This window comes from Ictidomys tridecemlineatus, chromosome 11, assembly GCF_052094955.1.
Source record: "Ictidomys tridecemlineatus isolate mIctTri1 chromosome 11, mIctTri1.hap1, whole genome shotgun sequence".
NCBI classification, from domain to species: Eukaryota; Metazoa; Chordata; class Mammalia; order Rodentia; family Sciuridae; genus Ictidomys; species Ictidomys tridecemlineatus.
The window spans coordinates 47529040-47556566 of NC_135487.1; the positions used below are offsets into that span (position 1 = coordinate 47529040).

The window sequence follows — 27527 nt, forward strand, 5'->3', positions numbered from 1 at the left end:
GTGAATCCTTAATGACCTGATTGCCTCTTAAAGGTCCCACCTGTTAATCCTGTTACCATGGTAGCTAAATTTCAACATAAGTTTTGGAGGGGACAGACATTCAAACAGCAGCAAGCTTGTCAAATACCTTATCGACATGTTACTATCCAATATCCCTATCATATTTCCCTGATCTACCACATAGGAAATTGAATACATGTAGCCTTTGACCCCGAGGGCACAGAAATAGAACCAGTAGCTATGAGGCAAGGTTATTTACAGTAGAGAATGTTTCATTAGAAAAGGATGACTTAGCCAATGTGCACATTGGTGCATGCCTCTCATCCTAGCAACTTGGGAGACTGAGGTAGGAGATTTGTAAGTTCAAGTTTAGTCTGGGCAACTTAGGGAAATCCTGACTCAAAATGAAAAATAAAAAGAACTGGACATGTAGCTCAGTATTAAAGTACCTCTGAGTTCAGTACAGGCTTTCAGTATTGTTAAAAAAAAAAAAAAGGAACTTATAGTTTCATTAGGCAAAGAAGTCTTGTAGTATTAATCTGAATGTTGGTTTTCTATCTAGCTGTGTGACCTTGGTCAAGTTACTTATTTTGCTAAAAATTTTAGTAGTTGTGTTTTTTTTTTTTTTGGGGTGGGGGAGGAGGGGTAACTGCAGATTGAATCCAAGGGTGCTTCACCACTGAGCCATATCCCCAGGCCTTTTTATTTTATCTTGAGACAGTCTTGTTAAATTGCTGGGACTGGCCTCAGACTTGAGATCCTCCTGCCTCTGCCTTCTAAGGCTTTTGGATCACAGGCGTTGACACTATGCCTAGCTTAAAATTTTGTTTCTTTGATATGTAAAATGGCAATGTTATGGTAAGATACAGATGAAATAACATTAATAAAGCTGGTTGAGTAGTGCTCAACACATAGTAAAGGCTTCTATATTCACATGTTCCCTATTCATGGATCCAATCAACCATGATTGAAAATCTTTGAACATCATGTTTGTATTGAATGGGTACAGACTTTTTTTTATCATTTTCCTGTAAACAATACAACATAACAACTTTTCATATATCATTTATATTATATTAGGTATTATAAACAATTTAGTGAGACTTAAAGTATATGGGAGAGTATGCATAGGTTATTTGCAAATACTGTGTCATTTATATAAAAGATTTAAGGATCATGGGCTTTTTGGTATGAAGCAGTCCTAGAACCCATCACCCCCATGGATTTTGAGGGATGAATAATAGTATTTGCTCTTCTTCTAGCAACATACAAAGTAGCATGATTTACTTAATACAGTTTTTTTCTTTCCTCGTTGGGATTGAATGCAGGGATGTTGTACTGCTGTACTACATCCCCAGTCCTTTTTAAAAATTTTATTATGAGACAGGATCTCACCAGGTTCCTGATACTGGCCTTGAACTTGCAGTCCTTCTGCCTTGGCCTCCTGAGCACCACTGCCTGGCTTAATAAGTTTTTAAGACACTATATACATCTTCCTATTTTCCTCCCATTAATAGGGTATTGATTCATTGTGGGATGCCTGATGATTTATATACATCATTATTTCTGTGGCTCCCAACATACTAAATAGCATATAGTAGTGGCTTAGTATCTATTTGTTTAATGAATGATAAGTAAGTGAGCTCTCATTTATTTGTGTTATTGGGATTTTGAATAATCAAAGAACAAAGTTTGTGTGCCTGTATGTTTGAACTTTTGCTTTCACTACATTAATAGAGGGGAAAAAACAAAACAAAACAAAAAGTAATGCAGTAGGCTAATAACCTGAGAAAATACTGTAGATGGTGACTTTAATATTCTTTGCCAAAATACATTAAAAAATATATAACAAATTGAATAACAAATGATATGGCTAATGTTCCCACAGATGATAGGGAAGATATGGAAACATGTAATATATAGGAATACAGAAAACATTTACAAAGAACTTCTCAAATTTTTACCAACTCATCTTGCTGACTAGAAGATAATGAGGAAAGAACTAATGTTTAATGCTTTCAAATGAAAGCCTAGCAGGCATGGTGGTATATACCTCTAATCCTTTTAGCAACTTAAGAGGTTGAGGCAAGAGAATTGTAAGTTTGAGGCCAGCCTCAGCAACTTATTAAGACCCTGTCTCAAAATAAAACAAAACAAAAAAGAGGGCTGGGGATGTGGCTCTGTGGTTATATACCCTTGGGTTCAATCCAAGTAAATAAATAAATAAAATTTTCTAAATAAACATAGAAAATTTTCCAAGTAGAAACAAATTTTTGCCATATTTTTGTTCAGTGGATAAAGAAAAATCCCCAGGTATATATTTATTTTTTCCATGATAAATTAAAGTAACTTGTAAAGATGGTTTACCAAATTTAAGAAAAACAAATATTTTAAGTATGTTATTTTGCTGCTGCTTTAGTAACTACGTTTTGTTTTACACTCCATAGTACTCTCCCTGCAAGCTGTTTTTTCTTTTTTGTTGCTTAATTTTGAACCCAAGGCCTTGCATGTGCTGGGTATGCTCTCTATCATTGAGTCACACTTCCAGGCCTCCCCTAAGCTTTATTTTCATTTTCTTTTTTATTTTGGTACCAGGGATTGAATTCAGGGACACTCAACCACTGAGCCACATCCCCAGCTGAAAATCATGTTTGTACTGAATGGGTACAGACATTTTTTGTGTGTGTCATTTTTTTTTTTTTGGTCATTTTGTATTTTATTTAGATACAGGGTCTCACTGAGTTGCTTAGCATTTTGCTGTTGCTAAGGCTAGCTATGAACTTGTGATCCTCCTGCCTCAGCCTCCCGAGCCACTGGGATTATAGGTGTGCACCGCTGCACCTGGCTCCTCTAAGTTTTCTTGAAGAAACAAAATGGAAGCTTTTCTGTGAGGAGCAGCTTGTATTTTTAATAGACATTGTTCCATATGGCACTGTTACACACTTGCTGGAAAAAGTTGGGAATTAGAAGTAGTAATAAAAGGTCGCAGTGAATGTATAGCATAGGAGGAAGAAGCCATGAGCAAAATAGTTAGAGAGGTGCCGGGAAGCTTTCCCTGCACAGGGGCAGTATATTTTCAACCGCCTATTCGTTATTTAACTTTTTAAAATTTTTGCCCAGGATGGTCTTGAACTTGTGGGCTCTTGTGATCCTTTTCCTTCAGCCTGCAGAGTATCCTGAACTGTAGGTGCCATCATGCCTGGCTTTTAACAGATATTGAATTTTGATTGTATGCTATGTTTTGGGTATAAAATGTTAAACAAAAGAGACATTATTCCATCCTGCTTGTAGTCAATTATTATGTCTCAGTACTTTGTAGTAATAGGTCTGTGATTACAAATTGAATGTTTCCAAAAAGAGGAGCTTGATGATTTGAGTGGATAAGAACCTTGACCAATGGCAAGGAGTAAGGTGGCTTCTCAGAGGCAATGGGAGACCTAGAGAGACAGCAGGGTCTGCAGAGAGCAGAATGTGTTGGGGAATGGAATAGCGAGACTATGGGCCATTACCCCCATGAAGAGATGGAACACAGGTCCTTTGCTTGGAGCATGACTGGTATTTATTTGGAGGAGAATAATATAAGATGATGCAGAAGGGGCAGAGGGAGAGGTAGGTACCAGCCATATAGGACCTTCTAGATATCTAAAAATGATCTTCATGATCTTGATCAGTACTTCCTTTCTTCTGAGGACTTTCCACACAGAAACTTGCCTAACCTGCTGGCTGTCAAAGTCATGGAAATCCACTATTTCTGAATGTTGTGTGATGGAGACACAAGAACTTGTTTCCTCTTGAATGGAAAGTGTGAATTAAATACGTGTGTGTGTTTAAAAATTAGTATGAGGGAGCTAAATTGCATATATGTTTATATGGTATAATTATGTATAATTATATAAAATACAAATTAGTGTGGGGAATTTAATTGTATATGTAGTATAATTATGTATTAGTATATATGTATAAGTAATTGCATGGAGGAATTAAGTGGAATGTGTCAAAAAAATCCAAATTTTCCTCTGTAGCTTATTTATCCTGGATTGAGTTTATGTTCCCAGAGCAGATTTTATCTTGGAAAGAATGGATTCTAACTTGGAGAGAAAGGAAGTGTCCTTGAAGACTATTGGGTAGGGGAAAAGGTAGATTAAAATAGATTGATTTCTAGAAAATAGAAAATCCACGAGTGAATTAAGGACTTATGAAAAATGAGTTAGATCAGGGCTAAAAAGACTTAAATGTATCTCACTCATTTAGAATTAATTAAGAGATTCCCTAGATGAACATGCTGTGAATAGAAATTTAGTTGAAGTTAGAGAAAGGGGGACATGGAGATGGAAGAATGGAAATGATTCCTGGATATTGTCCTGTAGTATTTACATTTAAGAAGAAGTTTCTTTAGTCCTGGGGAGATGCTTCACAAGCAGCGTTCTCAAAAAATATTCTAAAATTATGAAAATCTGTTATGCATATAATAAAAAACTATAAAGTATGGAAATATAGTTAGTAAAAATAGTAAGTAAAAATAAAAGTCTCAAGGTACTTGAAACTTTCTTTGGAGATGTGCTGAGATTGAACCCAGGGCCTTGTGCATGCTAAGTATGTGCTGTACGACTGAGCTTATACCCTAGTGCTGAAACATTTGAATTTTGAGCATCCCGATACAACTGAGAAATATCTTAGAATGCTTTCTTTTCTTTTTCCCCAATACTGGGGATCAAACCCAGATTCTCACACTGTATGCGCTCTACTACTGCATTATACCCCCCAGTCCATAATGTTTTCTTTTTTGTAAAGACAAGGTCATAGAATATATACATTTTTACATCTTATTCTCACCTTAATATGTCATTCCTAATATTAATGAAAAGATTTTTAAACAACATTTTTAATGCTACATGATTTATTGTGAAAGACTATTTTAGTATCAAAAATTGGAATATTAACTGGGCATAGTGGTACCCACCTGTAATTCCAGATACTTGGGAGGGCTGAGACAGGCTTGAAAGTTCAAGTCCAACCTTGGCAACTTGATTCTATCTCAAAATTTAACAAAAGGACTAGGGATGTAGCTCAGTTGTAGAGTGCCAGTATGTTCAATCCCCACTACTGCCTCAAAATAAATAAATAAATAAATTGATATATTGAACTTGCTCTTTCTAAGGAAGACTCCAAAACATGAGTACCTGTCTCCAGGAAACTTAAAATCCAACAGGGAAGGACTTAGCTAACTCTGTAGGCAGCATGCTTAACATACCTGAGTATTTAATGGTGAACGAGTGGTTCAGAACTTTGTGGACTGAGATATGAGACTCAACTGAATGGTGATGGATGGAATTGAATTTGGCTGAGTAGAAAGGTATTAGATGTGGAGGGAACAGTTTATACCAGAGCAGGAAATGCCAGACATATTTGAGAGAGAAGTCATAAGTCAGAGTAGTTGAAGAAATAGTTTGTGTGGACAGCGTCCAAGTAGGAAGAGTACTTAGGGGCAGAACATTGAGGCCTTCAAGACCAGCCAAGTTTACCCTCTGTCCTAGAGGTCAGTATTCTTGATATTCTGGTCCATGACAAGGTTTTCCTGACCTGCTATGAAATTAGAGAAAAAAGGAGGCAGGGGGCAATATAATGGACCCTTCATAATTCAAAATTGTATTTGTGAAAAGGATTATCCTATTCTGAAATAAATCCCTTGCTGTATTTTAAGAGGTAAAAATGTTCCTTTTATGAAACAGGCATGACAGGAGTTTGTTTTCATTTCTTTGCTGCTTTCTTTATTGGTTAGCAATAGCTGATCATTACACATTTTTGAACTGGAAAAGATACCAGCATGAAGAGAGCCTAGAAATGTAAATCTGATGGAATTTTGCAAATTAGATTTAGATGTTAGGCGAGGATTCCAACTGGAGAGTAGGAATGGAAAGGAGGAGATGGGTGGATCCAAAAGAGACAAAGAAGGGCAAGAAAGTGTTAGGGTACTGTTGCTCGGCCAGCAGGAATACTATTTCAATGGTACTTGGAAGATAACAGTCAAATGCAGTAAACCAGGACAGTAAATTGTAGACTATCCTTAGAATGCATGTTATCATAGTAGGTGATGACTATGCTTCAGAGTCAGACTCTTCAGATAAGGTGTTAAGTTAGTCTGAGCTTTAAGTTTTTGTATGTAAAACTTAACTACTTTAAAAGGTGATTATGAGGATTATACGAGATAATAATGCATGTAAAGCACTTAACACAGTACCTGACTCCTAAGGGGCTCAGTCAATTTTAATTATAGTAGTGCTTTTTTTTTTCTTTAGAGATTGTTACTTTTTTTTTTTTTTTTTTTTAGTTGTCTTTTTAACCTTTGTTAGTAGTTGGGAGATTGGTTTGGGAGAGAGAAAAGGGATTAGATATAGGTTTGGAAGTAATCACCATGGATTTTCAAGGAGTATTTGGCCTCTACTGACAAATGATAAAGAAGTAAAGAAAATGGAGATGGGGTGAACCTCCTAGTGAGGAGGCTCTTGGTGAAGTTCAGAAAATGGTTATCCTAGTATAATATGGATAGAAATCAGATTGGAAAGCTTCCGACAGTGCGGGGTCCATGCAGTATTCACACTTGCTAACCCTTGGCAGTAGGGCTTTCTAAAGTGTTTTAGTTTATTTTTCTAGCCAACTGACTTTTAAAATGTGTGTGTGTAAGTGTGTATAGAGGGATGCACTAGCTAATTAGTACATTAGTTATTAAGTGTTATGAAAAGGCACTCTGAGCTCTGTTATGTATCTACATAATTATTCAGGTAAATGTATTGAATGAAATAGTAACATAAGCAATAAATTGCTGAACTTAAATAACAGATATTTAAAAGTCAAGTTATTAGATCACTTTAAACATAATCTTTTCTTATATGATTAAGGGATCAAAGATTAAAGGAAAATGACCAGATTTTGGCCATTAATCACACACCACTGGATCACAATATTTCTCACCAGCAAGCAATTGCATTATTACAACAAACGGGTGGATCTTTGCATCTGGTTGTAGCCAGGGAACCAGTCCACACAAAAAGCAGGACTTCTACCAGCTCAGCTGATACAACTCTGCCTGAAACAGTGAGTTGCAAACTTGGGAAAATAATTTTGAGTTATGCTATTGATGATAAGAAGTATATATTCAGGTGTCATTTACTTGTCACGGGTCAAGAGGGATGATCATATCTCCAAGTGCATCATATTTAAACAAGATGTTTCATGAAGGGCTATTTATTTAGTCTTTTCAATGTCCTGTGGGACTTTTAATTTAAGATTATTATTTAATATAGGGGTCAAATTGAGTGTTAGGTGTAGTTTATTTGGTGGTGGTGTCTTGTGTTCCTTTATAGAAAGTTAACTTTATAGAAAGTTAACATTTCAAAAACATTACTTTTATGAATTATAATGGGAGTTTATGGGTAGGTTATTGATGCTACAAAATTATAGTAGGTTTTTTTTTTTCATGTAAGGATATATACTTCACAGTTTAGAAGAAAATAAGTATGTCTGTTTTAGGAACTCTTAAAGCTGCTTTGTAACATTTACCAGATTTTGGCCAGCGTCTTCAGAATGCCTGCTAATAAATCTTATTTTCTTATAACACTAAGTGCTAGCTGATTTATATAATTTTCATTCCTCAGGACAAAAGAAAAAAACTGGTACATTACAAGGTCACAACACAAATTAAAGTATAGGCATTTTTCCTGTTACACTCTGTAATATTTATACAGCACAATTTACAAAATAACTACAATGGACAAAGTGGGACATTGTCTAGCATATAAAGAATAAGGGTGTTGGAGTCATGCATTGGTGGGTTCAAGTCCATTTCTTCTTCTCCTAGTTGTGTGACACCAGCAGGTCCTTGACTTCTCCACACCTCAGTCTCTTTGTTACTTAAAACTAGTAATGGTCGTAAAGATTGAAAGAGGTGTGTGAAGAGCCAAGCGTAGGGCTGGTGCCAGTTAACACTCTGTGACAGTAGCTGCTGTCATTGATTCAGGCTTCTTTTTTTGGGGGTGGGGGAGCACCAGGGATTGAACAGGGGTGCTTAACCACTGAACCACACCCCCAGCCCTTTTTGTATTTTATTTAGAGACAGGGTCTCACTGAGTTGCTTAGGGCCTCGCTAAATTGCTAAGGCTGGCTTTGAACTCATGATCCTCCTGCCTCAGCCTCCAGAGCTGCTGGGATTACAGGTGGGTGCCACTGTGCCCAGCAAGGTTTCTTCTACTTGTTTTTTTTTTTTTTTTTTAATTCTTTTAGTTGTTGATGGACCTTTATTTTATCCATTTATTTATAGGTGGTGCTGAGAATTGAACCCAGTGCCTCAAACATGTGAGGCAAGCACTCACTCTACCACAGAACCACAACCCTAGCCCCCAGCCAGGGTTCTTATTTTAACAAACATGCTTCCCAGTTACTAGGTATTGTTCCAGACATGAGCTTATTAAATATTCCCTATATTCCTGTTTATTTTAACATTGCATAGTAGCTTTCCAATTTTATGTAATAGAAGAACTAAATAGGGCCGGGGATGTGGCTCAAGCGGTAGCGCGGTCACCTGGCGTGCGTGCGGCCTGGGTTCGATCCTCAGCACCACATACAAACACAAAGATGTTGTGTTCGCCAATAACTGAAAAATAAAATGTTAAAGTTCTCTCTCTCCCTCTCAAAAAAAAAAAAAAAGAACTAAATAATGATTATGCCCTCATGATCTTGAGAGGGAGACATTGTTCTGCTGTTGGATTATATGAATTTAATGCACATTTCTCATGGAAACCTGCTAATTGGAGGAATAGTGCTTATTTCTTCTTGTCTGATTTGTATGATTATATTAACAATATCTTCAGTTGGGTCTGCCTTTCTTTTCCCTCATTAATGCCTCCTAAATTTGTCTCTTTACCTCATCATGTTCTTACCATTTCATTCTTTACATTGCTGCCAGATTAATTTTCACAAGCCACTGCCACCTTCTTGTCATTCCATCTTCTAAAACCTTGAATTCCCATTTGTCTTCCCAGTTAACTCAATCTATTGACTGTATCTTTGACCCATTCTACTATCTGGTCCAACTTTGTTCTTGATTGTCTTCCTTCTTTGTAGTGCAGTTTATGGTTTTTTTTAATATTTATTTTTCAGTTGTAGGTGGACACAATACCTTTATTTTATGTGGTGCTGAGGAGCAAACCCAGTGCCTTACACATGCTAGAATGCTCTACCACTGAGCCATACCCCAGTCCCTATAGTATGATTTAAATGCTCCCTCCTCTCATTGGATTTTATTTCTTATGGCTTTTCTCTCCCCCAAACCTCTGAAGTCTTCCTAACATTTTGTGACTTCCAATTCAAGTTAAGGGTTTTTTTTCTTCCCTGATGCTCTTTGTGCCTGCTAGGTGAACACACTACTACTAATACACTACTATGGAGCCACATTCCCAGCCCTGTGACTTTCATCTGAAGCAATCACATATTTATTGGTTCCTATACAATCCAGGCCTTCTGCTAGATATTGGTCATAGACTGGGGAATGTTTCTTGTCCTCTTAGAGCTACAATGTTTTGTCTGATATTCTGCCTTGCATTTTAATTGTGTTTTAGCTTTTTCTCTCCTGGATATAAGATCCTTAGGTCAGGGCCTAACAATTTTAGCTTCTGGATTGCTGCCTTAATTAAGTGTATGAATATTCATTTTCTTGTAAATCTATCACTTTAGTAGTGACTGTATTGGAAAGTTAAGATCTGTGTGTTGTACCAATATTGTGGTTCTTACTTGCCTTTAATTCATAGGTTTGTTGGGGCCATATCGAGGATGTTGAACTCATTAACGATGGCTCTGGATTAGGATTTGGAATAGTTGGAGGAAAGTCAAGTGGCGTAGTGGTGAGGACCATAGTTCCTGGAGGATTAGCTGATCGAGTAAGTTGATCTCCTTTTATCATTTTGGTTTTATAAAATTTAAATTGTATGACTTGAGTTGTAATTTTATAACATGAGTTACTAGGACATGACTCAATAAGTAGAATTTAATTATAGCTTAAAAATGGCTTATTCCATAAATACTAATGTGTATTCTGCTTTATTTTACATGGGCAACGTTTTTTTTGGTGGGTGGGGGGAACCTGTAGTTGACAACCTTCTTAAATTTATCAAAGGATAATATTTCTTGTTTAAAATAGTTGTTAGTACATTTTGAACATCTGTATTATTCTCCTCCAGAGTATAATTCAAGGGCATAATGATAAAATCAGAAGGTCTAATGATTATAATAAACATTTCTCCTAATATTGTACATGTAAGATGTCGCTTGAATTAAAATTTTCTGCTATTATAAATCAAATTTCTGTCCTTCATTATTTAGCAGTGCTTAAACTGAAAGTGGACCATTTAAAAATTTAGCCTCTGTTTTTACTTAATTTTAGAGGAAAGAAAATGTTAAATACCACATTTTGTGGTTTTTTTGGTTTTTTTTTGCTTGCTTGTTTTATGGGGTGCTCTACTCCTAAGCTACACATCCAGCCTTTTTAAGTTTTTATTTGGGACAAGGTCTCACTAAGTTGCTGAGGTGGGCCTCCAACTTGCAATCTTCCTGTCTCAGCTTCCCAAGGTGCTGGTTTATAGGCATGGGTTACTACACCCAGCCATATTCATTTTTTAGAAATTTGATTGTAAACCCACTGAATAAAGAGCTCCTATTATATAGAACATCCATGATAAATCATAAATAACTTTAATTATTTCCATAATCCAAATAATACATAAAATTTCACTGATTATTGTCCAGGAAGATATAAACTTATCTCTTCTAAGAGACATATAAGTAAAAATAAACTTGACAGGGCTCTGGGTATAGCTCGGTGGTAAATTGCTTGCCTAGCATGCAAGAGGCTCTGGGTTTCAAAAGCTGCAACACCACATAAAATGAAAAACAACAAAACTCAGAAACTTTTTAAAAAAAATTTTTTTGGATTTCTTTTTTTTTTTTAGTTGTCAATAGACCTTTATTTAATTTATTTATATGCAGTGCTGAGATTTGAATCCAGGTCCCCACACATGCCAGGCAAGTGCTCTACCACTGAGTCACAACCTCAGCCTCTAAAACTCAGAAACTTGCTGTGCAAATATAGCTTTGAGATAAGTTCCTTAGCCCTTTGTTTCTGATCAAAATTACTTTACTATATACAAACTGTGGGATTGTTGATATTTCCATTGTCCTTCCATCTGAGTGTGTTTATTTAAAGCGGTAGTTCTGATTGGTTGGCCTCTGGAGGTCTCTGAGACTTGAAGGGGGTCTATGAGATCAAAACAACTTGTATAGTAATACTAAGATATTATTATCTTACTGTGTTATTATAAAATGTTATTATCCACTTTTACACCATTGACATGTGTACTGATGATTCAGAAACAGTGTTAGACAAAAATTGCTGATGTTGTAGTGCAAAACAAGGCGTTGGCTTCAATCTTTACTGACTGTCACTGCATTCTTTCTGGCCATGCTCTTGCAACAAGAAAGAAAAAAATTCCAGGTTCATGTAAGGTTCTTTATGATGCAGTAGAAACAATAAAATTTAGTAAGAAATATGACTTTTTGGTACATGTCTATTTACAATCGAAGGACAAAATGGGAGGTACGCATACACTCCTGTGTACCAAAGCGTGATGGTCATCTTGAGAAAAAGCATCTTGTGAAGTGAAGAAGCCATTTTTAAAAAACATCCAAATGGGATTTATTTTGAAATTTTTATAAAAGGTTAATATACATAATAAAAATTTCTTATAAAGATGATAAAAAATGGGCACATGTAGACTCTCTACAGATAAGTAACAATATCAGTATGCATAGAAACATTCACTTTGTAATAATGATATTTTTCTTTTTAAGAAGCCATTTTTCATATGTAACAGCATTTTTTATTTTTGAACTAATAACTGACAGAAAAATTGTGGTTATTCAGACTTAGGTATTTGATGGATATTTCCTTGACAATTAATGAAGTGAACCTATTTTAGGAGAAACTCTTGGCAGTGTTGGCAATGACAAAATTTTTTTTTTGTACTGGGGATTGAACTCAAGGTCGTTGAGTCACACCCCCAGCCATTTAAAAAATATTTTTATTTAGAAACAGGTTCTTGCTGAGTTGCTTAGCGCATTGCTAAGTTGCTGAGGCTGGCTTTGAAGTCGTGATCCTCTTGCCTCAGCCTCCCAAGTTGCTGGGATTACAGGTGTGTGCCACTGTACTGAAGGCAATGACAAAGTTTCAGCTTTTGAGAAAAATTAAAATTTTGAAAAATTTTGTTCATAAGCTTAAATTTGCCATTATTTAAAGAGTGTTGTTGAGTAGGTTATTAATGATAGTCACCAATGTGATTTTTTTTATATGTATAATGAAATATGTCAGTATTTGGAAGATCTGTATACTCTGTGAATCAATATTTTTTGAAGATCAATATGTGATATGACAAAGTAATTTATGTGTAAAAGATCAAAGGGTTTAATGAAACAGTGTCTAAAAGTTTTTTGATGTGGCTTTAGATTCCACATTACAGCTGATCTTAAGAAACTGCAACTTGTCAGGTTTGGGTGTGTTATCAAAGAAGAATTGGCTGAAAGGACTATTAAAATACAACTCCCTTTTCCAAGTGTATATCTGATTGAGGCCAGATTCTCTTCATATATTTCAACCCAAACATCTCACAACATATTGAATACTGAATAAGTAAGAGAATCTAGCTGTCTTCTTTTAAGCCAGATATTAAAGAGTTTTGTACAAATGTGAAAAGTAACACTCTTCTCACTTTTTTTTTTGGGAAATAGAACTCTTTTTAAAATTAAAAATATATGCACTAATTATTTTAATTCATGTTACTATATTATTTATTTTATATTTATATATATTATATATATTTAATAATTTCTTGGAGCTAATTTCTAATTCAGTAGATATTGACAGATAATTCATAAATGAAAACTCTGAAATTTTCAGTGTTATTTTTTAGAGTTTTACTAATGTAGAACTGACATACAATAAATTGCACATATATAAAGCCTGCAATTTAATAACTTTTGACATAGGTATATATACTTGTGAATTCATTTTTGTCAGAGTTTTTCAGAGAAATAGAACCAATAGGATATATGTATGTATTAAGAGATTATTTTAAGGATTAGCTCACAGCATTGTAAGACTTGAAATTTATAGGGCAGGCCAGCAGGTTAGAAACTCAGACAGGAATTAATGTAGTTCTGAGTTTGAAATCTCTAAGGTAAACTGGCAAGATATTTAGGAGACCAGGGCAGGATGCTATCCAGCTGTGAGATGTTACCAGGCATGAGACAGTTTCGTTTCTTCTTTAGGAAACCTCAGTTTTTGTTCTTAAAGTTGTAAACTGATTGGATAAGGTTCATTCACATTATCAGTGGTTATTACCCTGAAATCATCTGAGCTATCAGAGACTCAGACCCTAAGGTTTATTGGTTGTTGATCACATAGCACACACTAGGCACAAACAAGTCACATCCAGTTTGTAGATGGGACTCACATTTACAAAATACCTTTGTAGCAATATCTAGGCTAGCATTTTGCCAAGCAGCTCTATGCTGCACTCTAACCAAGTGACATGTAAAATTTTAACTGTCATGCTGTTCATCACCACTAAGATAATGAACACATCTGTCACTTCAGTATTTTCTTGTGCCATTTCATAATCCCCATCTTTGTAGCCTCAACAATTTTAAACAATGTAAAAGGGTCTGATAACAAAATATTCATTTTATGGGTCTTTAAAACACATCTGTGGCACAAAACATAATATTCTTAAAGGTGTGTGTGTGTGTATATGTATGTGCTGGGAATTGAACCCAGGCTTCTTGCATGTTAACCATGTACTCTACCACTGAGCTACAACTCAGCCCTGAGGGTTTTTTTTTGAAAGGATTTTTTTTGTAACTAGCAAAGGGATGAAACATTTTGGAGTATTTCGATTCCCACCCACCCCATCAGAAATTTTAATAGGCTTGTTTGCTGGAGTAGTGTTTTTCAAAGTGCAAAGTAGAGTAGTTATTTTGAAAAACAAAAGGTCAAATAAATTTAAATAAAATCAAATATTTTTTTAATATAAGAATTTTCTGGCTTTTTAATATACTAATGTGCATTATGACTTTAACAAGGACAATATGATGTGCAGAGTTTCCCAGATTAATTCCATTGACACACTATTGGGAAAAGCCCAAGTCTGATTTTCGCCCTTTACTGGAATGGATCGTCACTATTTCAGATCATCAAGGAGGGGATAGGGTTATGCCCATCACAGAGCTGTAATGGAGAAGCAAATGCTTATGGCAGATGTTGTCATCTGCCTAATATACATTATTCTAATGTAATCCTCAGAGCAGTCTTATGAGTTTTATTTCCAAGTTATTGACATGGGGGAACTGTTAAGAAATTGCCCAAGGTTGCATGGCTGGGAAGTGACAAAGTCAAGATAGAGCTCATATCTGTTCAACTATGCTTTGCTGTTTAAGTCTATTTATCAAAAGTTGATCCTAATGCTTTCCTTTTCTTGATGAACATTGTGCAGTCTTGGTCAAATCTATCAACAGAGAATAACCAGCTCTAAGAAGAGCAGAACTTTTGACTTTTTCTAGAGGGAATAAGGTGAGGTGTACACAGGAGGAAAATTTTGTGTTTGCTTCTTTATCTCATCTCAGCTGATGGCAGGTAAAATTCCTTCAACTTATGGCTGTAACCCATTTATTTCATGCCTGGCCTCAATTTTTTTTTTCTGTTAGGCTTGTTATAAGTCATGAACTCATTTTGGCTGTAGTTCTTTAATACACCAGTCTATGGCACAAGATGTGGTTTATACACTTTCTGTTAGCTTCCTCTGGGCAGATTCTTCTCAACTGATCAACATCTTGAGTAAGCATCTCTGAAAGGAAAGAGCATAGCATCATAGCATGGGAGCATTAGACTCAGATAAAGGCTTGAGTCGTGGGTTCACCACTAACTCTGGTCAAATTACTTCTTAGTGTAATTTCATGATTCTGAAATAGTCTCCCAGACTACCTCCTGGGATTTGCTAGGAGGACACATAGGACTCAACATAGAGTTGGATTCATGGCTGTGATCTGTTATAATGACAGAATACAAAGCCAAAACAATAGCAGAAAAGGGGCATGAGCCGAGACAAGAAGATCGTGAGTTCAAATCCAGCCTCATCAATGGTGAGGTGCTAAGCAACTCAGATACCTGTCCCTAAATAAAATACAAATAGGGGTGGGGATGTAGCTCAGTGTTTGAGTGCCCTTGAGTTCAATCCCTGGTATGGGGGGGTGATGGTACATGAAGTGAAGTATCAGAAATGTCTGCGTGGAAGCCATCGAAGACTCGGAGCCCAGGTGCTGGTCACGGAGGCACACACTGTCCAAGACATCCCAAAGTCCCAGACTTGCAGACAAAAGCAGGTATTCAGGAGAAAGCATGTTGAACAAATCATTCAAGCACAGTGAGCCATTCTTAACAATGTAGTGGGAATGTCCATAGAATCTGAGCTCCCGGATGTCAGCCAGTGCCATCCTTACAACTCCCTTTCCAAGGTTAGCAGTTTTAGGCCTGTGGTGATTTCCCTAGTAGGGGAATATGGCTGTCTTAGGTCATTAATGTGAAGGCATGATTGAAGTTACTTTTGATCATAGAGTGATCCTTTTAAAGGCGTTAACTAATACTGCTTTTTTCAAAGAATATTGTTGTATTATGAAATTAGAAAAGAAATTCAGTATTTCTTCTTTAAAGGGGTTTAATAAAATAGCTCTTTGAGTTGAGAAGGTGTGACAACATTGAGATCACTGCAGCTTAAAATATCAGAAATGGGTGCATCTGGTGACTTGATATAAACAAGGCACTAGGCTAGACATTTTACATGTACTGTTGAATTTAATGACCACAGTCTTATGAGAAAGGAATTTATTCATATATTGCTTAAGGTTTAGATTAGGATAAGTAACTGACCTTTGACTATACAGCTTGGCCAACGTAGCTAGCTTTTGAATTTGGGTGTGTCTGACTCCAAAGCTCTTCCTGTCTTTCCCTGTGTATTACCTTGAATGTTAGGAAGTTAGGTAGAAAATAGGCTTCATTGTTGTTTTTTTGTTTTTTGGTACCAGGGATTGAACTTGGGGTGCCTAACCACTGAGCCACATCCCCCTCCCCCTTTAATGTTATGTTTAGAGATAGGGTCCTGCCGTATTGCTCAGTGCCTCACTAAATTGCTGAAGCTGGCTTTGAACTCACAATCCTTCTGCCTCAGCCTCATGAGCTGCTGAAATTACAGGCATATGCCACCGTGCCTGGTATGCAGTCATTATTTTTAAAAAGTTGATGTATACGAAGCTTTTTGAAAGCATTTGTTGAGATCTAGTTAGTTATAATGACTGGTCAGTTAATATAATTAGGGCCAATTTAGTGGGTAGGAAAATACATGATATTGTGCAATGGGAACTGAAAGGCCTTTCTATTAGTAATCCTCAGATACTCTCAGATACTGGAGAGTATTTGAGTATCCATAGTGCCTGAGAGACATGTCTTAGAGCACTCCATTATGGCAAAAGTATAAAAATTTTTCAGAAACTAGTTTTCAATTTTGTTTTGAAATTGATAACAGGTGGTGTAAAACTTTGTTTTGTAGAAACCTCTTTCACATGGTCTGGAGGAATTCTGGGGAAGTAAGATCCATTGGTCATCCCATTGTGTTCAGAAGGTGACTGTGATAACACAGCCTATTTAAAAGTTGTCATAAATCATTGACATCTTGGCATGAGACATTTGTAGTATGAGTCATAGCAATTATCTAGTAACCTTTACTATTAAGAAGGAATGGAACCAAGGAAGGGTTGGACAGGGGTGTGGACTATGGAGGACTTTTAAAGAAGAGTAAGCAAGGTTTAGCCACTAAACTGGTGGTTTTCCCCAAGCAGTTTTGTTTTGAGTGATTCTGTAGACAGATATTTTCCTTATCCTTAAATGATGCGTGCTCTGGGGATTTCAGTAGGATAGGAAACGAAGACTTGGGTTTAGTACTTTAATCTGTTGATAGAAAGAGTGTATATTTTATAAAGTCACTGTTTTCTGTTAATGACATGTTGCCTTTTGACCCATAATAGAACCGGCCTGTAAGCAAAGATAATAATGATTTCATTTTCTGAGTTATGGAAATATTTGGTCCCTTTTTAAGTTTTTGAAGTAATAAATTTGATCTCTTGACTGTTTTTGTAGCTCAGCTCTGAATTCCTATAGTCTTTCAAATAATTTTTATTTTTAATTTGAATTTTTTTGATACCAGGGATGAAACCCAGAGGTGTGAAACAGTAAGCCACATCTCTAGCTCATTTTCTTTTTTAAATTTTGTGGTCTCCCTGAGTTGCTTACAGCCTCTTAAAGTTGCTGAGGTTGGCTTTGAACTTGAGATTCTCCTGCCGCAGCCTCTTGAGCTGCTGGAATTACAGGCATGAACTGTTGTGCCTGTTTTAAATAATTTTTTTTTTTAAAGAGAAAGAGAGAGAGAGAGAGAATTTTTAATATTTATTTATTTTTAGTATTTGGCTGACACAACATCTTTGTATGTGGTGGTGAGGATTGAACCTGGGCCGCACGCATGCCAGGCGAGCGCGCTACTGCTTGAGCCACATCCCCAGCCCTGTTTTAAATAATTTTTAATTGAAATTATCTGCAGCAATGTATCAGAGAACTTAACATAGAATTTTTTTTTTTTTTTTTTTTTTTTTTTTTAGCAAAAAGACGTTAACTTGGACTAAAGAATTTTTTCTTTTTAGGTTATAAGTGATATTATTACTATTTTTACTATGATTGTGTGATCCTGTTGCATCAAACATTTTAATTTTTTGCCTTTCACGTTATCTTTGGCAATATGCATCATTTTTCCTTTTAGAAGAATCTTTGGGTTAAAATAAACTTTTATAATTGAATATTTGATTAGCATCGTATGCTTGAATGTTGGCATAGCTGTTTATTAGCTTTAATTAATTCATGATTTCTGTTAAAGAACAAGATATAATTTATTATGCATCTTGGTTCCCTCACTCAGTCGACAGGTTATGGAAGGAGAATGTTGATCAGAATATATCAATAAAGTGCAGTGCTTGGGGCTGCTGGACTTAGACAAGGTAGCTGTCATTTTGGTGTCTTTCCTATCAATCTAATGACTATTTTTGCACTTATGAATTCCTCCAGAACACCTGTTTTTCTGTAAGAAGAAAATGTTTGACTTTTAGTGACAGATGCAAATGATCTACATCGTTTTAAAGTAAGAGATGAGGTAAAATAGGAAAAGAGAGTGCCTATGAAGTGACTAAATATATACTTTATTGTGAAATGCCCCTCTTTTACCAAGTCAAGTATAAAAACATTTATTAGCTATTCTTTACTCTTTTAGTCAGCTCATAATTCTGTTCAAGAGTAGTTTGATTCACAGGGCACTGACTCTCTTGAGCAGTTGTTTATTTTACTTCAACTTTGTTGAATGGGTGAGAACAGAATATCAAATTATCATTATTAAAGTATGATTTTTTATTAGGGAAAATGGAATAAGGCAATTCTTAATTCCTTTTTCTCTAATAATTTCTCCTTGCATATGTTTCCTTTCTCAGATCTTTCCAAATGTGTCTGAATTCAACTGTATATGTGCAATCTTGCTTATCTTCACTTGCAGTTACTTTTAGCACCTTCTGCAGTATTTATACTAAAGCCTAGAGTTTTGTACTCATTATTTTGATCTGAAGACCTCCTTCATTCAGGATCCTGCAAAATCAGAGAAAAGGAAGGATGGTGAATGGACTTCAGTTTAAGGCTTTTAAAAACTTCCTTCAGAATTTCATCTGTAGCCTATAGAAGGTGCCACCTGGAAGCAGGATTATGAAGCTTAAAATCAAATTAACCCAACGATTATTCTAAGCTCTATTCTAAGCTGTCTTGCTCTCCCAGTTGCAAAATAACTTTTTCATCTTCATTCCATTTGAACTTTTTGGCAATTACAATTTCTTGAGAAACAGTAAATATTCTGTCTAATAATAGCCTTCATGCATGAGAGATCACTTTGCTACAACAACGTTACTCTGGAGATATCAAAATACAGGGCAAATATAACTAAATGAGGAGAAACATCAGTGGTCTATTGGATTGAATTTTGGTTCTTCTACTTAGTTGCTTTGTGAGCTTGGTCAAGTCAGTCACCCTTTTTGAATCTCAATTTCTGATTGTTCTCTGAAGGAGATAATATGAGAAAGTGATTTTTAATCCTGCATAATTTTTTTTGAAAACAACTATGTTGACATTTTATTATCTTTCATATATTGTAAAAATGGTAATTAAAGAGAAGTCAAAATTTCAGATGAAACAAATTGGTAAAACTGCAGATGAATCAGTTAATTCACAAACTCCACAAACAAATTATAAATATTTTGAACTGACATACATTTTCATAAGCAGTATCAAATTTTTCTATGATATACATACACATAAAAGAATGTCTTTGTATATTAATGTCATAATCACAATAATAACCACCAATGTACTTATCATCCAGCTTAAGAAAGAGATCACGTTGCTGGGCCTGGTGGCTCACACCTCTAATCCTAGTGATTCAGGAGCCTGAAGCAGGTGGATTGCAAATTTGAGGCCAGCCTCAACAATTTAGTAAGGCCCTAAGCAACTTAGCAAGGCCCTGTCTCAAAAATATAAAGAGTCTGAGTGATGTAACTCAGTGGTTAAATGCCCCTGGGTTCAATCCCCACTACCCCCCCCAAAAAAAAAGAAAAAAAAAAAAACCAAAAAACAAAACAAAACAAAAAAAACAACCAAAACCCAGAAAAGTCTGTAATTAGGACTCTAAATGTCTCCTATGTGCTTTGACTCCCAAATTCAAATGTGCAGTTTAGATCTATCCCCTGAACTGTAGCCCTGTAAATCCAGCTGTATAACTTGTAATTCCACCTGGATGTCTGACGGGCATTCAGGCTGTGTAACTCTGGCTTGGAACTCCAGACTTGTTCCCATTCATCTGTTCCTCTGTAGTTTTATCTCATTTCATGGCAACTCTATCTTTTCTAGGCTTACATCTTGGGGTTCTGATTCCTTTTTCTCTTTTCATACCCCATGTAGAAACTATCAGCAGATTTGGTTGACAGTTCATTAAAAATAAATCTAGAATCTGCCATTTCAACACTTCAACTACTAACCAAGTCCAAGCTGTGACCTCTTCCCAGAGTTTTGCTAAAGCTTCCCAATTGGTATCTCTGCTTTGATTGTTTCTCCTATAATCTATTTTAAGCACAGAATCTTGGTGGATCTTGTAAAAAGTCAATCAGATAATGTCATTCCTCCATTTAAAACACTCCAATGACTACCCGTCCCAGTGACACTGACAATATGCCCATTATGAGAGAAATACCTGCTGTTAAGTAGTTCATCTCTTCATCTACTCTCCTCTTTCCTCATTCTCTTCTGCTCACACTGGCAACTTCCTGTTGCAGATGTGGGCTGAGCTAGTTGTTCTTTCCTGTTCCTTAGCTTTGTGTTAGAGGCTTCTGTTCTGACCCTCCTCCCTTGAGGTCAAGGCTTTCTGATCTCTTCCTTGAATACATTGTCATTAACACCCTGGCTCTAGTTTTGCCAAGTCAGCCATTCATTAAAAATACTGTGTTTTGCTCAACATTTTAGATGCTTCTTTTTGTCAGAATTGAAAGTCTGGTGAATTGTTATCAATTAGTGAATTAGATTGATTTCTCTGAATAATTTTGTTTTTCTTAAAGGATGGAAGACTTCAGACAGGGGACCACATCTTGAAGATTGGTGGCACGAATGTGCAGGGAATGACGAGTGAGCAAGTTGCCCAAGTGCTGAGGAACTGTGGGAATTCAGTCAGGATGCTTGTGGCTAGAGACCCAAAAGGCGAAATTTCAGAAACGCCTCCTACTCCTGCGGCCTTGCCGGTTGCCCTGCCTGCTGCTGTTGCCAACACTAGCCCTTCCTCTGTGAGTGCTCTAATCCTTCTTAAATCAGGCATGAGGTATGAGACAATGAAAGATAAGAAATCCTTTGTACTCACAGTGCCACATGGGCATGAGTAGCAGCATCTCATTGTTCAGAGTGAAGCAGAGGAGACCCCAATTTGGAGACAACCATATATACCTGATTTTCTTTTTTGCTGTTTTTAGGGCCAAGTCATTTAGTCTCCTTGAGCCTCAGCTACTGATTTGTAAATTGGAAAATTTTAAATTTTCCAAATTTCGATTTTATTAGATCTGTGGGTAGACATCTAGATGATGGAAGGGAAGCTATAAATACTGATCATTGTATGTGTGAGAAGTATCACTAATAGAAACACACTGGCCACAGGGAATTAGAATGCTTATTATATTTACTAATAAGAATGCTTATTATATTTGTTAACAAGTAGTTCTTATAGTTATAAAATAATAATGATAATTATTAGTCAGTGTCTAGGTGCTTCATGATGAAATCTTTGCAGTACTTCTACAAGTTAGGTCTTATCCATTAATAGATGAGAAAACTAAAGAACTTATTGAAGGCATTATAGAGAGTAAATCTGCAAAAGCTGGAATTATTTGAATACAGATCCTTTTATTCCATTCCAAGGTTTTCCTTACTCTCTATCTCACGGACTCTGAATGAATAAGGCAAAAGCAAAGAAATAACTTTAAAAAGGAGGTGCGAAGAGGAGGAAGAGAGAAAAGAGAAGTGACCCTGAGGGTGGAAGGCCACTGTGAGGTGTCACTCAGGGTCTTCTGGGAAGTTGTTTGTCTTTTCCTACTTGGAACCATAGGAATGAAACTTTTAAAATCTATAATATTAGAGCTTTAATTTTTAAAAAATTTCTCCAAACTGTGGTTATAACCATGTCTTTTCTCTCTATTTACTCTAGCTACCTAGTCTTTTTCTTTAGTGAAGGACCAGTGATATTTGTGTGATAAATGAGAACTCGAGCCAATCAATTATTTACTCCCCCTCCTTTTCTGGTGTTGGGACTTGAACCCAGGACCTCACATGTGCTAGGTAGGCAGTCTACCACTAAGTTATATCTTCAGCCCTCAGCACTTTACTTTTTAATATTCTTATTTTGAGTTGAAAGCAAAGTGTTATATGTTTAGATACCTTACTTCTTTACAGAAACGTTTTTATTAATGAGAAGTATTAAAAACAAATTTGCTGGTGACACATGCCTGTAATCCCAGTCACACAGGAAGCTGAGGCAGGAGAATCAAAAGTTCAAAGCCAGCCTGAGCAACTTAGTGAGGCCTTAATCAAGTTGGTGAGACACTGTCTTCAGAATTTAAAAAATAAAGTAAAAAGTCCTGGATATGTGGCTCAGTGGTTAAATGCCCCTGGGTTAAATTCCTGCTTCCCCTACCTCCCCACAAAAATGTTCAGGGTTAGTATTTTCAATATTACTGAGGTTTTTCTAAGTGAATGTTAGTTTTCTAGTGTATAACAGATTACTATACATTTAGCAGCTTAAAACAATACCCTTCGTTTGTTCACATTTCTGTAGATCAGAATTCAGGGTGGGCTTGGCTAGGCTGTCTGCTTAGATTCTTTTCTTACAAGGCCAAGATCAAGGTGTTGACCTGGCTGGGCTCTTTCCTGGACATCCTTGGAACAATCCACTTTTAAGTGCATTCAGATTGTTGGCAGAACACAGCTCCTTGCAGCTGGGGGACTGAGGTCTCCTTTTCTTAGGTAGCTATCAGCCAGAACATCTTTCAGCTCCTTAAGCTCCCCACCCCCAGTTCCTTCTTATATGACCCCTTCCATCTTCAAACCACAAGTTGAGTTCTTATATTTCAAATCTTTTTTTTTAATATTTATTTTTTAGTTTTCGGTGGACACAACATTTTATTTTATTTTTACGTGGTGCTGAGGATCTAACCCAGTGCCCTGCGCATGCCAGGCGAGCACACTACCGCTTGAGCCACATCCCTAGACCTCAAATCTTTTTCTCTTTCTGCTACCAGTGGAAGAAAGCACTTCTTTTAAAGGGCTTTTGTGATTAGATTAGGCCCATTTAGTAATCTCCCTTTTGCCATGTAATGTAACATAAACATGGGGGTACCTCCAGGGACTGAATGTCACAGGAACCATCTTACAAAGCAGCTTGTCACAGAAGAAACTTGGCAAATCTTGCACAAATTGAGTGTGTCCACACAGTCATATAACTAAACATATATAATTTATTTCCTCTTAGGACAATTCTTCTCTTTTTGAAACTTACAATGTTGAACTCACTAAAAAAGATGGACAGAGTCTTGGTATTAGAATTGTTGGCTATGTTGGAACATCTCATACAGGTAAATGAATCATTTCTATTTTATATTTGGAAATAATTGTGAAGGAAGTAAAGGTTTCCAGACACTAAAATTAAGTGCCTGCACATTTTAATTTAAACCTTGAACAATAAAACCATGAATCTGTAATAGCAGGCAGTTACTTTTCAGTGATCAGAGAATCACATTTTTATCTCAGTAGTTTAATAACTGGTTTGATAGTCATTAACAAAAAATTTAATTGTCCAATTCAGTGTATAACAGTTGAAGTGAACCTCCTTGTGTTCTAAAATAGATGTATTTTAAATATTGTAATATTTAACAATATCTTAAGGTATTATGTCTGCTAAATACTGCATATATTGCATATTGTGAAAAATATTACTTATGTTTAATTGCTAAAGAAACACAAAAGAAGTATTTCGTTAGAATTATTTTCCTTTTACATAAAGGAAATACATTTATGCATTGTGAGGATAAATACATGGCTCAAGTATCTCTGAATAATGATGTTCTCTCAACTTTGACCTATAAAGTTAACTTTGGTAACTTTCACTGTAAGAGTTTTTCTTTTCTTTTTTTTTTTTTTTTGCCAGATATCACAGTTTATTTGATAGAAACAAATTGAGTAAATATATGATTTAGTATAATTTATAAAAGAAAAATGGTATAATAATTTTACTTTTTTACTTCTTATATTACATTTCGTGTCCAAACCATTTGTTTATCATATTTGAAGGCCTTTATGACCACTTGTACAAACTTTAACATCAATTAAAACAATCATATCAAAATATCCTTATTCTGACATTTTAGAGATTGTTAATTATCAGAACTTTACCTTTTTTTTTTTTTTTTTTTTTATTGTTGGTCGTTCAAAACCTTACACAGTTCTTAATACATCATATTTCACAGTTTGATTCAAGCGGGTTATGAACTCCCAACTTTACCCCGTATACAGATTGCTGTATCACATCAGTTACCCTTCCATTGATTCACATATTGCCTTTCTAGTGTCTGATGTATTCTGCTGTCAGTCCTATTTTCTACTATCCCCCCTCCCCTCCCCTTTTCTCTCTACCCCTTCTACTGTAAATCATTTCTTCCATTTGTATTATCTTGTCTTACCCCTCCATTACATATTTCTTGATATATCATATTTCACATTTTGATTCAAGTGGGTTATGCACTCCCATATTGCCCCTTATACAGATTGCAGATTCACATCAGTTTCACTTCCATTGCTTTACATATTGCCATCCTAGTGTCTGTTGTATTCTGCTGCCTTTCCTTTCCTCTACTATCCCCCCTCCCCTCCCCTCCCCTCCCCTCTTCTCTCTCTACCCCCACTACTGCAATTCATTCCTCCCCCTTGTATTATTTTTCCCTTTCCCCTCACTTCCTCTTGTATGTAATTTTGTATAAACCTGAGGGTCTCGTTCCATTTCCATGCTATTTCCCTTCTCTCTCCCTTTCCCTCCCACCTCTCAACCCTGTTTAATGATGGTCTTCTTCTTGTGCTCTTCTTCCCTAGTCTGTTCTTAATTACTCTCCTTATATCAAAGAAGACATTTGGCATTTGTTTTTTAGGGCTTGGCTAGCTTCGCTTAGCATAATCTGCTCTAATGCCATCCATTTCCCTCCAAATTCTATGATTTTGTCATTTCTTAATGCAGAGTAATACTCCATTGTGTATAAATGCCACATTTTTTTTATCCATTCGTCTATTGAAGGGCATCTAGGTTGGTTCCACAGTCTTCCTATTGTGAATTGTGCTGCTATGAACATCGATGTAGCAGTGTCCCTGTAGCATGCTCTTTTTAGGTCTTTAGGGAATAGACCCAGAAGGGGGATAGCTGGGTCAAATGGTGGTTCCATTCCCAGCTTTCCAAGAAATCTCCATACTGCTTTCCAAATTGGCTGCACCAATTTGCAGTCCCACCAACAATGTACAAGTGTACCCTTTTCCCCACATCCTCGCCAGCACTTATTGTTGTTTGACTTCGTGATGGCTGCCAATCTTACTGGAGTGAGATGGTATCTTAGGGTGGTTTTGATTTGCATTTCTCTGACTGCTAGAGATGGTGAGCATTTTTTCAAGAGTTTTTCTTTTATTACAAGAGAATTATTAAAGTAAGAAAAAAAGTAAATATTTCAACAATATCTATGGGTTACATGAGAATTTAGTTCAAATTTTTTTGTTTTTCTGAAAAAATAGCAAGATTAGAGTGTTAATTTCTTTTAAAAAAATTATTTTGCATACTTACAGCAGGTGAGAAAGATTAAGTGTGCTAATGTATTCAAAGTCCTGAATGAAATTCATGTCAGACCACCTTGTGCTATTTCAGCCTAATGAAATGCCTTTTTTTTCCAAACCTTTAGGTTTTTCTAAATGCCACCTTTTTAGATTCAGAATTTAAATAAGTTCTAAAAGAGCTAAGTCTGGGTTTTATAATAATGTTGCAAAAATACCGTATTGAGTAGTTGTCAATATGATAAGCCTGGTTAAGAAATCATAGTTTAGTTTCTAAACTTATGGCTTAGATTGTAAATAAAAGTGAGTGACTGATAGAAATTGAGGAAATCTGATGTTTATGTTATTGAATAAGGAAAATAATCATTTTACTACTTTACCATCAAAAGAAGTTTTTGAAATTGTATGGTTTGGGGAAGGTGGACAGGTGAATCAAAAGAACTAGACCATTTAAAACTCATCATGCTTTTTATGCAGGTAATCTTAAAAAATAAGTTTTACTGTATTCTATTTATTGGACTTTTTAGGGAACCCTTGTTTAGTTCTATAGGGTAGTCCTGAAGTCCCAGCCACTTTAGAGGTGGAAGCAGTAAGATCACTTGAACCAGGAGTTTGAGAACAACCTAGGCAAGGTAGTGAGACTCTGTCTCAAATAAAAAAATAAAATAAAACTTTAAATGTTTGAGGATAACTGAAATGTATGTTTTAGTAGAGATATGAGCAAATTGTCATGGTATAGCAGATGAAAGATTCAGTTTGATGAAGGGAAATGGAGAATTCACAAAGAAAGAGGTATTTGAGCGAGGAGTTTTTTAAAAAGGAAGATTTTGATGAAAGGGATGAGGTTAACAGGATGGAAAAATTAAATGAGAGAAAATATAAAATCATGACAGTACTTAGTTTTTGATGGAATGTCAGAATCTGGTGTGTGTAGACATTTTTTTTTAAAGGGATATAGTAGAAGATGACATCGAAAAATAAGTTTATCAGGAGGGCCTTGAATGTAATACTGTGAAATTCATATATTAGTAGGCAGTTGGAATCCATAGATGTGTATTTTTCTTCAATAAGCAATGTTTTGAGTTCATTTGAAAACTAATAAATAAATACAAAATTAGTCTGAGCCATGTTTTTTTCCCCTAGTTTCCCTTCTTTTTATCTAGCCTTTGTTTTATTTTATGGTATAAAGATTATTTCATGTTCTGAGCTCATTCTGGTTTGGTTTTGTAAAGAGCATGAGTACTTTTCTTTCTTCTGTGTTTGGATAGCTTACATGAGCAATGACAACCTGTTAGGAGACCACTGTCACAGTGTTGGTGAAAAATGACGATGCCTCATGCCAAGTCAGCAGTGAGAATGGAGATGGACCAAGACTACCCTGGGCTCTCCTGTATTCCAGCTTAGACTCGAGCGCATTTCATCAAGGTTCCATTACTGATTATTTTTCCAGAAGAGTAGTCATCAGTCAAATCATTTTGAATTCGGGTCACTTGTGATGGTGACAGTTTGAAATAATCCATCAATTTCTCTGCTTGTGTTCAAAATAGTATTTATCAAACCTCCAGTCAGCCTCTTCAGCTAATTAACCTCTTGATGTGAATTTTGCAATCAAGGCCTAATTAGAGCTTTCTTCTTTTTCCATATGGTTGTGTACCTTCAGGGGAAGCTTCAGGGATTTATGTGAAAAGTATAATACCTGGCAGTGCTGCATACTACAATGGCCAAATCCAAGAGAATGACAAAATAGTTGCTGTAAGTAACTGACCTCTTATTTAGATTCGAATCAAGTTGAAAAAAATGTTGATCTTTATATCTTTGAGAGAATGACTTAATCTAGTTTGCTAAGGTTTTGAAAAAATGAAGTTTACTAGTACAGTGAAGTCTTATTAACTTGACCTCTTATGGC

At 35.9% G+C, this 27527-nt stretch overlaps 1 protein-coding gene across 5 annotated transcripts in view; it reads left to right on the forward strand.

Annotated features, from left to right (window-relative positions):
• The window catches only part of Patj (PATJ crumbs cell polarity complex component), a 344745-nt gene that overhangs the window by 19563 nt on the left and 297655 nt on the right, over window positions 1-27527 (forward strand). For all 5 annotated transcript variants that reach the window (XM_078026378.1, XM_078026375.1, XM_078026379.1 and 2 more), the window contains exons 6-10: window positions 6897-7092; window positions 9801-9929; window positions 20836-21057; window positions 23289-23391; window positions 27282-27373. In XM_078026378.1, coding sequence (XP_077882504.1) covers window positions 6897-7092; window positions 9801-9929; window positions 20836-21057; window positions 23289-23391; window positions 27282-27373 — 742 coding nt within the window. The remainder of the gene's footprint in view (window positions 1-6896; window positions 7093-9800; window positions 9930-20835; window positions 21058-23288; window positions 23392-27281; window positions 27374-27527) is intronic.